The following is a 14,625-nucleotide window of genomic DNA, read 5'->3' on the forward strand; positions in this document are numbered from 1 at the left end:
TGGTGCTATTCTTACTATACTTTTTCTTTTCTTTTTAAGATTTCATTTGTTTATTTCAGACAGAGGCAGCGAGAGAGGGAACACAAGCAGGGGGACTGGGAGAGGGAGAAGCAGGCTTCCCGCGGAGCAGGGAGCCCAATGTGGGGCTCGATGCGGGGCTCGATGCGGGGCTCGATGCGGGGCTCGATCCCAGGACCCTGGGATCATGACCTGAGTCGAAGGCAGACGCTTAACGACTGAGCCACTCAGGCGCCCCTCTTACCATCCTTTTTCATATGGGAAAATGAGGCACAAAAGTTTAAGTTATTTTCCCCAAATCATATAATGAAAGGTGGTAAAGCTAGGGTTTAAACTCAGTTAACTGGATACCAGCAGCCACTGTCAGGCAGGATTTGGCAGTTAAAAGAATCTCTTCTTAAAAGCAATTTTATGGTGATTTTCTCAGCTGGCTAGGATTTCTTAAGCACCAGAAAGTCCTAGTTTTTTACCTGCCCACCGATGGTATAGCAAAGTCAGAACCTAAAAAGGTGGTGGTCACTTAGCTCCATTCCCTGGATTCAGGCTGCACATTACAATTTTCAAGCCTGTAACGCCATCCAGCTGCGAAACCCATGGAGTGGATTAAAATACTCCATTATTGCTTCATTCTATTCTGAATTCTTTTCATATTCTTCCTCTCTGTTAGGGTCATAATTCTAACAGATATTTAAACGACTTCCTATAGACTCTCCAAAGGTTTTTTGCTACTCTGTCTACAGCTGTAAGGTTGTGCTTTGACAATAATACATTCAGAAAGATTTTAATTTTCCAGAATCTCTTGGGATCTTAGACATACGCTTTATTTTGTTTTCCAGTCAATGCTTTTCTTTGTGGAGCGAAGGAACAAGAATTTAAAAAATACACTTTAATTTGATTTTCAAAAGCGATCATGTTTACAGTTACTTGTGTAATATGACTTGCGTGCGATTTTAGAAATTAAATAGCAATGTTAAAAACAAGACAACAGGCCCCAAATGGAGTCAGTTATGCTAAGCCCCACATCACCAAACTGAGACTTCCTTAGTTTTAGTGTCTCCCAGAAATGGAATCTTAAACCAGTCAATCAGGAATAACCTGGTCCGCACTGGCTAGGGAATCTGCCTGATAGGCCCCGGCTAAACCCTAAAGGAAAATAACCTGACCGCAACCAACCCGCTTTTTGTTCCTATAACTTGTCCTGCTTCCTTCTGCCTATAAACTCTTCCATATTGTACAGTTCCTCAGAGCTTTCTATCTGCTAGTTGGGATGCCTCCAGATTCGTGTATCGGTGAATAAAGCCAATAAGATCTTTAAATTTACTGTTAATTTTTTTTTTTTTTTACACCAGAGCTTCAAGATCCAGAGCTGCACGTTCAGCACCCAAGACGTTAAGACACTACTTTATAGATTTAGAAGTTTTGTTAGGCAAAGTCAGTAGGTGTGGAGGATAGATAGGCACATTTTCAGATGGGCCTGGAATGGCCCTGAATGATAATCTGCAGCCGGCTGTCTAATGGGAAAATTTGTGCTTGAAAAATGAAGTATAAGGCTACGTTATTATTCTGGCCCGTAGGCATCCAGGAGCTGTTTAAGTGATTCTTGGGGTTTTCCATGCAAACAGGTGGGTCACACTCAGGCCAACGTGCCATTTGGGAAATGGTTTCCTGATTCAGGCCCCTTGGCAGATCTCATTTCTTTTCCCTAGAAGTTTTATTACGAAAAAATTCAAATATACAGCAAAGTTGAAAGACCTTTACAGTAAACACCCCATATGTCCACCACCTAGATTCTACCATTAACATTCAACCTTCCTTGTTGGTCACGTTATCTATCCATCTCTCTCCCGGTTCATCAATCCTCCCCCTCACTAAGGGGGCGGGATTAGCAAACTGCAGGTGGCTTTCAAGTGGTGATTCCAGAGGATGCCCCTTGCATACCTTCAGTTTTAGTGTGCCGGCAAGCGCCGGTATTCCCTCCCGATTTGGCGGACGCAGAAGGCGGAATCGGGGCTCCGCCGCGCCCCCCGGCGGCTGCACTGCCCGCCGCAGCCCAGCGGGCCGAGGGTGCGCCTCATCTTCCTCGGGCAGGGGGGCGGGGCTTGCGGGCGGCGCGGAGCCGTACCTGGACTGGGTGGTGCGGCGGCAGGCGGCGGCGGCGGCGGCGGCGGCGGCGGCGGCGGTCGGGGCGGCGGAAGCGGGAGGCCGGGCGGCCCCACGAGGTCTGCGGGCGCTGAGCGCGGGCGCGGGGCCGCTACGTGCGCGGGGCGCGCGGGGCTGCGCTCGGGTGCGCTCTTGGGCGCTCGCCGCCGCCGCCGCCGTGCCTTTGAGTCAGCAAACTCCGCCGCCTGCCAGCCCGCCGGCTTGGCCCTGCCCGGAGGAGCCGTCCGTAAGTGACAGGAGCCCTGCGGGGAGGCCTGCCCGCGCACCGCCCGGGTGGGGGCCGCGGCCGAGGGCTGCCCTTTTCTTTCCAGAGGGCCCGCTGCCCCCAGGTGCCGCTGCCTGCGGGCTGGGAAGAGCTTGGGTCTCCCGGGATTGAAGCCGGGGAGCTGCCACCTTCCCAGCCGGGATGTGCAGGGGAGGAAGAAGGGGTCGGCCCGTTTGCCAGGGGAGGGCATGGGGAGTATTACGTCCCGATCCAGGGGTTCACGGCTAAAAAGACACCCCGGGGAGAGGGTGGGGCGGAGGTGGAACCCTGGATGCCAGAAAAAGTGGTGTGGCACCTTACACCAGGCCGGCTTTGGGTGGGTATTTTTTTTTTTTTTTTTAACCCATGAAAGGGGTAGCTTTGAGTTTAGAAACTGGGAAGGGTAGGCAGGGGTTTTCGTGGGATTGCGGGATCGAGGGAAGAGACCCGAGAGAAAATCCATGTTGACTGATGATGATGATGACCAGGTTTGGTGCCTCGGGAAAGCAACAGCCTGTTTTTCAGTTCCGATGCATCATACTTCTGTGAGATTGCACGGGTTGTTGAGGGGAATGGTCACGGGGACGCAGGCAGCTGTCCTGCTTGAGGGGAAGGGCGTCTATTTCTGCGAGACACGTTTACTTGTAAGAGTGATGGAATTAGAAATTTAGAGCAGGAACGAGGCTTTCACGTGATCTCCTTCTAAGGACGGGGAAACTAAGGCCCGGGGAGGGGAGCCCTTCAGCCAGATGGAAGCAGAAACAGGTCTAGATTCCAGGGGGCTTCTGACTCCCATCCTCGGGGCGGGGGGCGGGCTTGGAATGGCGACCTCGCGGTCCTCCCCTGGGGCTGAGCGCCGCCGCGGGGTGAGGTGGACGCGGGAGAGAGCCAGCGAGGACCGACCTCAGCCCCAGAAGCGGGGTACCAGTTACGTGGGGGAGGGCTCCTGCCGCTTCGGGCCGTCGCTTCCAGGGGTGGCTATCCCTCAGGCCTCTTTGGTGGCTATCCCTCAGGCCTCTTTTGTTCTAAGCAATGGTAGATTGAAGATCGACCCCTGGGCATGTTTTGGATAAAGGTACACAAAATACATTTAGTAGTCAGTATATGAAGATGTGAAGCAACGTGATTAGCACCGACTTCTATTGAACTGATCATCCTGTTTCTTCCGGTGGCCCGTTTCGCAAGTTCTCAGTGCCCACTGTACCGTTTCAATGGGGAGGAAATTGGTGTCGAAAGAGTGGGGACCTGCGCCTCACCAAGGGGTCTCTTGATTGGCACTCCACTTCTCTCTCCGCCACTGTGGGTTGTGCTGGGAACTTCCTCTTCTTTTACTTAGGGGAAGGCCTCCTGGAGCTTGAGATCCCAAAAAATAGATATAAACTGTCATTCTTTTCTAAATAAAAATGTGTTAATTAAAGACTCTCGTTTGTGTTCTAGACCGCAGTTTTTTACGTGGCTTTGGAGCACTCTTGATATCTTTTTTCAGCCTTAGGGTCTCTACTTTCATTTTAAAGGGTTCACTTTGTTAGTTAAGCTATTATGGGAAATGGCTTCTTTTTTCCTCTTTCGGTGTCATTGCTGTGGTTTAGCAACCGCTTGTGAAAGGCTTAGAACTGGTAGAGACAGGGTTCCAGCCTCTGTAGTCTTTCATTTCTAAGAGTGGCAAAGAGGGGCTTTTTGCCAAAGTCCGGGTTGACCCCCATGGAGAATACCCCAAATTTTAGACTGTTATCACCCACCTCTTTCTCTTGGTAAGGTAGTAGGTATGAGTCAGCATTTCTGCTCTCTTAGCCCTGTTCAAATAAGAGATAGTACAGGGTAGTGCTCACAGATTCTGGTTTCAGACTCATCACAGTTGAAGTCTTGACACAGTCATTTGCTAGCTGAGGTACTATCAGCAGGGCACGATAACTTATCCTTTATTCGGAAATTAAAAAAAAAGGTAGTGATAATCCTTCCCCCCAGAATTGTTAATAGCAACAGCTGACATTTATTGAGCTCTTACTATGTGGTAGGCATTGTGAGAGTTTTTATGTGACAATCTCATTAATCCCCACCACAAACTGATGAAGCAGATCCTATTTACATCTGGGAAAACTAAGGCATCAAGGTATTTAAGACTTCCCTAAACTTCACAGCTCACAATTTTAACCACTCAGTAAATGTGTTCCACCTTTCTAGAGTAGCTGATAATCATTTAGGGCTTACTGTAGGCCAGGCCCTGCTTCAAATACCCTATGTATATTATTAACAGTCCTTGAGATTGGTACTATTTCTACTCCCTTACCCTCCTTTTTTTGTTATAGATGAAGAAACTGTCACAGAGCCCAGGGCAGACAACCAGTAGATGATGGAGCCAAGACTTGAACTGGGCAGCCTGGCTCTGGAATGGGAGGTCTCACCCAGTCCCCTGTGAATGTAGGGAAAGGGCTGAGCCAGGCCTCAATCAAGGGCAAGTCTTATTGGCACTTTCATTTATTTTTCCCTAAATAACTACTCCCTACTCCTAGGATCTGCAGGGGAGATGCTCTTAGTTCTGCAAGTGATTCAACTTAGCTTAAGGTTTTGTGATTCTGTGTATATTTGTTGTATTCTCTGTTATTTTTAATAGCTTGTGGTAGGTCTCTGTGATCTTGATCCTAGGAATACAAAGATAGGCTTTAGGGGATCTGTGAACCCCCTGAAAATGTCTGATTTTATACTCATGTGCAAAGGTGCATTATTCTGGGGGAGAGAATCTATAGCTTACTTCCGATTTTTAAAGGGTCACCTGTGGTGGAAAGCAAAGTTAGAAATGCCCATTCTGTTCCAATAATCTCATTTTACAAATGAGGCAGCGGAGGCCCAGTGGAGAGGCAGAATAACTTAATCTGAACTACACAGCTCATTAGAAGTAGAAAGGGGGCTAAAACTCAGGTTCCCTGGTCTCCTCTTCTTTCCATCACATTCCCTTATCTCCCTTTGGAATAAGTGGTGCCAGGTGAATAAATTATGAGATGCCAAAAGACTCCCTCCTCTCCTATAAGGCTGCCACAGTGTTTGAGGCCAGCAAAGCTTCCTGGAAGTGCCTCTTAAAATAGAGCATCCTTTGGCATGTCACATTATTAACTGAACCACTTTACTGTGATTCAGAATGGGCATCGGCAACTCTGTAAAGGTATGAGCCAGGAGCATAAAAATTGAGGAGAAGATGGAGAGAGATTCAGAGCATGCATTGGTTGAGTCACAAAGAGGCCATGCGGGCCTCTTGGCAGAATTGTAGCGTTAAAACGTTTTTGCTGAGAGGTTTGTAAATTCAAAATTCCATGAAGTCTGAGATTTCTGTGTAGTGTGTGTCACTAGGAAGTAAGGCCACCTCCTGGCCAAAGGCTGATGCTCCAATGACTAAGCAAGACTAAAAGGTCATGAGATCTTTTTTTTTTTTTTAAATATTTTATTTATTTATTTGACAGAGAGAGAGAGAGACAGCGAGAGGGAACACAAGCAGGGGGACTAGGGGAAGGAGAAGCAGGGTTCACAGGGCTCGATCCCAGGACCCTGGGATGATCCGAGCCGAAGGCAGACGCCTAACGACTGAGCCACCTAGGCGCCCCAACGTCATGAGATCTTTATGAGTTTAAGCCAGCCCTGTAACTTCCTTTAATTTTTACAAACTGATAAAGTTTACCTGGAGAAGTAGCTGTGTACTGATAGGCAATACATTTTGAAATGTATTGTTCAGCCAGATTTCAAAATATATCCCGTAGGTCCAGGGATGGGGAGTCCAGAAATGGTTCTGTTGTGAAGACGGGAACTGAAGGTAAAGTCTTCAGTAAAGTCTGTTGAGACGGTTGCCTCACACCATTCATAAAAACACATTCCATTTAGAGTAAAGATTAAATGTCAAAACCAAATTATAGATATCAAAATATATACATAGATGGCTTTTAAAAATAACTTTGGAGTTATTTATTTATTGGAGTTTGCCAACTTTAATAAAACTCAGAAACCATGAAGGAAAATATTGATTTAACTTTATGAAACATTACACTTCTGTAAGAAAAAAGATGTCATGAAGTTGAAAGGCAGATGACAAATTAGTAAAGCAAATAGTTGCAAAATATATAACAGGAATGGAGTCTTAGAAATCAATAGAAAAAAAAAACAATAGAAATATGGGCAAAGGCTATTAGTAGGTAATTCACATGTGTATATAAAAATGTTTAACTTTATTAATGACCAGATCAGTGATCTGTTCCCTTGCATGTTCTTCCACTGCCCCACTGACCCCTCCAGTTGGTAGCTCCTCGGCCCATCCTGGGTCCTCTTTTGTTTCTCCACGCTTTCTCCTGAGATGTTTTTGTGCGTACGAATTATCTGGGAAACTTGTTAAAGCAGATTTCTGCGCCTTTCTTCCAAATAGTCTAATTCAGTAGGTCTGGAATAAGACCTGGGAATCTGTATCTTGATTCGCACATGATCCAGGTGCAATGACAAACACTGGACCAGCGGTTTTATTCATTTCTGTGACTTCAAACCATCAATTCCTGGATGCTGATGTCTGGCTCTCTTGGGAGCTCCAGGATTATGTAGTTCACATTGAATCTGACTCCTTGGATGTGTCTCAGACATTTTAATTAATTTGCCCAACACTATTGATCATTCCCTCCCCAGTTTTGTAGGGCCGAACACCTAGGCAATTTGGGGGCCCTCTTTAAGAAAAAGAACACAGCATTGTGAATGCAAAATGCAGTACAGGACCACAGAGGTGTCTGTGTAGACTGTGGCCTCGGAAGCTGGAGCTTCTTTAACTTCTTGGTCATTCCTCCTCTGCTCCCCACTCTCATCCTCCTCCCTTGCCCATCTGAAGAAATTATTAGTGCCATCTGCCTGTTTGTCCAGGCTAGCACCCTGGAGCCATTTCTCCATCCCACCCCCCCCAAGCCAGCTCAAGGTCTTGGCTGATTTTCCCATCTGTCTGCTCTGCTCCCTGCCCCAGCTCCCCCTTAATCAGCTTCTGACCCCATCTCTCGTTCCACTCTGCTCCCCTCCAATCCAATTTCCCATATCAGCCAGAGTAATCTTTTTTTTTTTTAAGATTTTATTTATTTGAGAGGGAGAGAGACACAGCACGAGCAGGGGGAGGGGCAGAGGGAGAGGGAGAAGCAGGCTTCCTACTGAGAGGAGAGCCCTATGTGGGGCTCTATCCCAGGACTGTGGGATCATGACCTGAGTCCAAGGCAGACGCTTAAGGGACTGAACCACCCAGGCGCCCCCAGAGTAATCTTTTTTTTTTTTAAAGATTTATTTATTTATTTATTTATTTGAGAGAGAGAGAGAGCGAGGGAAGGGGCAGAGGGAGAGAATATCCAAGCAGACTGCTGCTGAGCATGGAGCCGGAGGAACCATGAGATCATGACCTGAGCCGAATCCAAGAGTTGGATGCTTAACGGACTGAGCCACCCAGGCGCCCCCAGAGTAATCTTTTTTAGAACATACATTGGAACCTGTCATCCCCTTGATTTGCCAGCCCCACAGTGTGGACTGGATGGTCCCTGCAAATGGCCGAAACCGGTGGCAGGGCCCTGAGTGTGGGGTGGATGGCAGAGGGTTGGGGTGGGGGTCACACTATACGAGCTTGACCTTTTGGAGACTGGTTTCAAAGAAGTGGGGGTGCATCTGGAGAGGCACACCCACCTTGTCCACTACTGCTTGTTTGGTTCTGTCCCAGTTTACCACCTTTCACTGAGAGAACCTGGGTGCCAGGTGAAACCTGTGGAGTGCAAGCGAAATGGGGTGGATGTCCCTTCATGCTTTGCTTTTGGATGCGTTCCTGTGGTGTTTTGATGTTAGGTAGTAAAATCAGACTGTTTAACTAGTTTTGGGGAGGAAAGGCACATTCTCTTTTAAGCCAGGTGGCATCTGGGTCCTCCTGTTCCTTAGAGAACTAATAAACCTTGGTGAGAACCCACAAGCCCATGGCCTGGGGAATTCCAGATCCTCCCAGGGTTTCTGCTAATTCCCTAGGGTGCGAGTGGGAGAGGGCTCCCCTGCTCTCTCGGTTTTACCTTGGTGTCAGCCCTGACATACTGGTGAAGGAATCTGTGCTACCATTCAGTGGACTTACCTAGGTTAGGGAGAAGTCGGCCCGTGCGGCTCCTGACCTACCCTCTCTCTGCCTCTGAGCCCTGTCCCTCCCTCCTCACTTTCGTCTGAGCTGCAGGCTTTTCCCTCTATGACTATGGCTACTCCCCAGTTCCTTCCTCAAACTTACAGACCCAAACAGTTCAAAGTGTAGGCGCTTTGTGTGTTAGGAACCTGTGCTCCTTAGGACTTAGAAATACAAACACGCAAAGAAGAGTTTTCTATTACCTGATAATTTTCTTCCCTTACTGACATAGCAGCTGTCCTTATTGTAAAGTGGCATTTGGAAGAGCTGGAGAGAAAGGAAAAAAGGGGAGAAGACAGTTGTCCTTGCAGCAGCTCTGGGTTCCCAGCTGGGTTGGGGGGTGGTATTATCATAGCTCTGGGTTCTGGTATCTCAGAGCAGGAGGCAGAACCTTTTTATCAGCCACCTATGGATGAACAGACCCCGAGAATCTGGCCTCCTTCTGCTTGAACACACATGAAAATTCCTATGCCAGGTAATCAGTGCAGTGATTTACAAGAAGGTGCAGACCGGATGCTGGTTTTTTCTAGTCAGCTCATTTCCCTGACAGCTGAGAAACCTTGAAAAACTGTGACCTCTGTTTTGAGAACTTTGCTAAACCAAGTCTGTAAACAAACACGTGTCAAACGCCCTTGGATTACAGTCAGCGCTTTGGCAAATAATTTAAGGAATAATAACTTTGGTATTTTACTTACTTATTTACTTTCTTACTTACTTTATTCATTCATTCATTCAAGATTCATTTATGTTTATTATTTATAAATCATAAGAGATTTTTTTTCACTTATTAAGGGTATTTCACCCACTTTAAAAAGAACTTTCTATCTGGCTTATCTTCACCGTCTTGGATCAAGGTCAGGCGTTGGACATCCCTGGGGGAATGATTTGCTGCAGGCAATGGCCAAGAGTTTCAGAGCATAGAGATCTAAAATTTTCTGCTTCTGAAAATACTACTATTCCATCTGACAAAACAGATACTTGAAGAGGACATTTTTTTTTTAAAGGAGCAAGTGCTCTGTGATCCCGAGGAAGAGACCTCAGCATTTTTACCTCCAAGGTCTTGGAAAAATCTAGGATGGCTGGTAGTGAACAGTGACAGTGGCTGACACAGCAAGCCCTAGGCACACACCTCCACGTTTGCTCTTTGCAACAGATCCACAAAGTAGGCAGGTGTCCCCCTTTTTACAGGTGAGGAAACTGAGGCACAAAAAGGTTAAATACTGTCCTTTGGCAAAGGGCAGAGTGGAAATTCACAGCCAGGCTGCTTGGTGCTGGACAGCTTCTCTGCTTTCCGGTTCGCTGGGCCTTCCGGCTCCTCTTAGGGGGAATCAAAGGTAAAATCTCCCTTTTCGGTTGGCCCTCACCTTACTTGCCAGTCCTTCATATCTGGACTGATGTAACTTCGGGCAGATTTGAACTTGACCAGTAGATCACAATTCCCGATGTCGCTCTTCTCAAAAGCAACCAAGTTTCTCACAAATGAACAAACCTAAGTAGCACTTCTTTGTGACAGAGGCGGCCAGCTCGGTGGGACGCTTGTTATTTCCAGTGTGTTGCAATGCTTTTCCTTTCTGAAAGGGAATCTGTCACTCGGTTTGGAAGAGGAACATGTAATGCTCACTTTTGTCTCGAATTTGCCTACCCGTCCCCTGTTCTTCTCTCAGTCCCAACTGTTCTCCAAGTGCCTGAAGGTGGTTTTGTGTGGATATCCTACATCGTCTCAGCATGTTCCCACCTGACCTCATCTTTCTCGCTCAGCTCTGAAAACAGGCGTCCCCTTTCCAACTGCTTTCTGCCGGTGACCAGTCTTTTTCCAGTCACCTGCCTGCTGAGTCATCCTTGACTCCCTTTTCCCCATCATGCTCTTGTCCAAGTTTTTCTCATTATGTACGTATTTTTAAGTAGACTTTTTTTATTTTACATTTTTAAATTTTATTATGTTATGTTAATCACCATACATTACATCATTAGTTTGTGATGTAGTGTTCCATGATTCATTGTTTGTGCATAACACCCAGTGCTCCACGCAGAACGTGCCCTCTTTAATACCCATCACCAGGCTAACCCACCCCCCCATCCCCCTCCCCTCTAGAACCCTCAGTTTGTTTCTCAGAGTCCATAGTCTCTCATGGTTCGTCTCCCCCTCCGATTTCCCCCCTTCATTTTTCCCTTCCTACTATCTTTTTTTTTAACATATAATGTATTATTTGTTTCTGTGATTCAACAGTCTTGCACAATTCACAGCGCTCACCATAGCACATACCCTCCCCAATGTCTATCACCCAGCCACCCCATCCCTTCCACCCCCCCCACTCCAGCAACCCTCAGTTTGTTTCCTGAGATTAAGAATTCCTCATATCAGTGAGGTCATATGATACATGTCTTTCTCTGATTGACTTATTTCGCTCAGCATAATACCCTCCAGTTCCATCCATGTCGTTGCAAATGGCAAGATTTCATTCCTTTTGATGGCTGCAGAATATTCCAGTGTGTGTGTGTGTGTGTGTGTGTGTGTGTGTGTGTGTGTGTGTGTATATATATATATATATATATATATATATATATATACCACATCTTCTTTATGCATTCATCTGTCGATGGACATCTTGGCTCTTTCCATAGTTTGGCTATTGTGGACATTGCTGCTATAAACATCAGGGTGCACGTACCCCTTCAGACCGCTATACCCTTTGTATCACCCTTTGTATCTTTGGGGTAAATACTCAGTAGTGCAATTGCTGGGTCGTAGGGCAGCTCTATTTTCAACTTTTTGAGGAACTCCATACTGTTTTCCTTTTTTTTTTTTTTTTTTAAGAGCAGTTTTAGGTTCACAGCAGACGTGGGGGAGAGCGCAGAGAGATGCTATGTACTGCCAGCCTTCCCTCCCCCATCATCCCCCAAAGTGCACACTTTACATCAAGGTTCACTCACTGCGCTGTACACCCTATGGGTTTTGACAAGGGTCTGACATGTGTCCACTATTCTAGTGGCCTATAGAATAGTTTCACTGCCCCCAACACCCTCTGTGTCCTGCTTCTTGTTACTTTCAAGTAGTTTTCCATCCCCCCGCTGCTCACCTTGGGTCCGTGATCTCTCCCGCAGGCCAGAGCATCCTAGCAACCCCCTGGTGAGGTCCCCAGCCTATAATTTCTCTCCCTGTCAGTCCATCCTCCACCCCATCCCCAGATGAGTCACTGCCATCATGTCATGGAAACTCACTCATCCCTGCCTTCCAGCAGGACTGTTCAAATTCCTCCTCTTATCCTTCAGGGGACTTTCCCATCCTAGATGCCCATAGGAAGCCTTCTAGACTTATTTCCTTGCAATATTCTACCAACATAGCTCCTCCACTCCTGGGGCGCTGGATCTCTAGATCTCCAAAAGTGGTACTGCTTCTTAATCACCTGGTCCTGTTTTCTGTGCTTGTCCTAATGCAAGTGTCAAGGCCTCATCAAGCCCCACCTTGTCCATGAAGCCTCTCCCTCTCCATTCTTGCCGGTAGCCTTGTTATCAGTGCTGTCTTTTTTTTCCCCACATACAGTGAGCTTTGCATGACGAGTGAACTGTTTCATATCTGTGTCTGGGCATCTTTAGGTCATAGAACTCAGAGAGTGTAACTTAACCATTAAAAAAAAAAAAAAAAACATGCTCCTCACCAAGACCAGACCTAGAATGTCACACAGTAGGTGCTCAGTGATTACTTATTGAACTGAATTGTCATTGTCTCCTATTCTTAGAGGGTCCTTTAGAGCCCCTGACACTAAAGAGGTCTCTCATGGGAGGGTCCTACCCTTCTCTCAGTATTACTCCTTTCTGAGGATGAGAAAGGCATGTCTAGATGTTCGGCTGCTGGCTCTCCCAGGCTCAGATACAGATAGAACTCTGCCCCCACCTCACCTCCCTAAAGCATTTGAGACATTAATAACTCATTTTATTGGTTGCTATCTTTCATGCATTTATTTCTAAGGATGTAGCACGGATGCCATGCTGGGCATAGGGGGTCCCTGTGGTAAGGAGGGCGGCTAGTTACCTGGCTTCCGATCCTGGCTCCTTCACTTCCTTAGCCACATGACCCTGGGCACGGTCTCCTTATTTGTAAAATTGAAGTACAAGTATCTCGAGGATTAGATGAGATAATTCACGTTACAGGCCCCTCACAGTGTCTGGCACATAGTTAGCAATCTGCTGTTTTTACTTTGATTACTATTTTTGATTATTAGTGGCATAACTAACGTTACTTCCCATTCTCATCCTTCACCATCCAGTGGAGGTAGGTCAGGAGGAAAGATAGAAAACAATAGAGGAAGACGTGTGGTCTTGAAGACATTCCCCTCTGGGCTGTTGCTGGCTAGAAGCTTTCTTTTCTCCCAAGGTGAGTGACGAACAGAGGGCTGGCAGGGGAGGTAGGCCCCCTGTTCTTCTGCCCCGCCTCCCAGCCCATGTGGTTGTGCTGCTTTGAAACTTGATGGTGATGCAGATGTGGAGAAAATTAGTTGGGACTAATTCAATCAAATTTAATTGACCCAATATGTATTGGGCACTTACTATATGGCAGGCACTCTGCTAAGTGCTTGGGTTATAAAGCGTGAATGATTTGGACAAGGTCCCTGCCCTCATGGGACCTTTGAGAGGACAGATAATAAACAACAATCTATAGATTAATAGATAAAATAATACAGACTGTGATAAATCCTAAGGAGAAAATAAAAAGGCAGAGCATTACTGGGGGAGTTTGCTTTAGTGGGTGATCAGGGGAGGCCCCTCCGAGGAGGTGGCATTTATTTATTTATTATTACTTTTTTTAAAGATTTTATTTATTTATTTGAGAGAGTAAGAGAGAGAGAGAGAGAGAGAGCATGAGCAGGGGAAGGAGCAGAGGGAGAAGGAGAAGCAGATTCCCTGCTGCAGGGAGCCTGATGCGGGGCTCGATCCTGGGACTCCAGAATCATGACCTGAGCTGAAGGCAGATGCTTAACCGACTGAGCCACCCAGGTGCCCTAGGAGGTGGCATTTAAACCAAGACCTGCAGGATGGGAAGGAGCCACCATGGTCGGTTGGGTGGGAAGGTGGGAGGGGCCATCAGAGAAAATAAGAGGCCTGAGGTGGGAGTTTCAGAACTGACCTATATGGCAATTAGTCACCATGAGTGTGCAGAGGAGTTGAGACAAGGTGTTGGTTGGAGAACCAGAGGAGTGTGCTTTGTAGGGGTTGTACAAATATAGACCATGTCCTCTGAAACAGTGGTTTTCAAAAAGTTTCTTTCATCAATACATTTGAGGGGGCGTGCAGTGACCTTCTGGGGTGGGACTGTTGAGGGGTTGGTGATGGAGAATGCTGTGGTATGTGAGATTTGAAAAGAACCCTCCATGATTTGGATACACCTCACTTTCTCCCCTTCCTCAAAATAAGCCCTGCTCATCCTGATCCACTCTGAAGCCATGGAATCTTGGGAACTTTTATTTTATTTATTTATTTATTAAGATTTTATTTATTTGAGAGAGAGAGCGCACAAGCAGGCATTAGGAACAGAGGGAGAGGGAGAAGCAGACTCCTTGCTGAGCAGGGAGCCCTGCATGGGGCTCCATCCCAGGACCCTGAGATCATCATGACCTGAGCTGAAGGCAGACACTTAACCGACTGAGCCACCCAGGCGCCCCTCTTGGGAACTTTTACATCTCTGAATTTTCAATTAAATTTGTGAGGTCATATAGGCACACTGTAGAACATGGAATTCTGTCAATTGGTGAGAACATTGGCATGGGCATTTGAGGATGAGTCACTGTTTAATTGGATCACTGTGTGACCCACTTAAATAAATACTGTTTTTTGAATAGAAAAGTTATTATTCGCTTTCTTTTGAAATTATTTAGAAATGACTTTGGAGATGTCCTTTAAGATTTTAATGCATGTGGATGTTGTCCTTTTGTTAAGAGAAGAGGTACAGGGGAGAGGAGAGCAGTTTCCGGCATTTAGGAGCCCTCGGTTTGAGTCTGGACCACAAGGTGTGGCTTTCGGTGGTCATTTATCCTCTCTGGGTTTTGGTATTCTCTTCTGT

The 14,625-nt window shown here is 46.6% G+C and overlaps 1 protein-coding gene across 1 annotated transcript in view; it reads left to right on the top strand.

The window, feature by feature from the left end:
• The first annotated feature begins 2,425 nt into the window (after positions 1-2,425).
• SNX10 (sorting nexin 10) overlaps positions 2,426-14,625 on the top strand; it is a 66,814-nt gene continuing 54,614 nt past the window's right edge. Inside the window, 1 exon segment of the mRNA XM_035723358.1 lies at positions 2,426-2,759. Coding sequence (XP_035579251.1) covers positions 2,632-2,759 — 128 coding nt within the window. The 5' untranslated portion in view covers positions 2,426-2,631.

The sequence above is a fragment of the Zalophus californianus genome, chromosome 12 (genome assembly GCF_009762305.2).
Source record: "Zalophus californianus isolate mZalCal1 chromosome 12, mZalCal1.pri.v2, whole genome shotgun sequence".
Lineage (NCBI taxonomy): Eukaryota > Metazoa > Chordata > Mammalia > Carnivora > Otariidae > Zalophus > Zalophus californianus.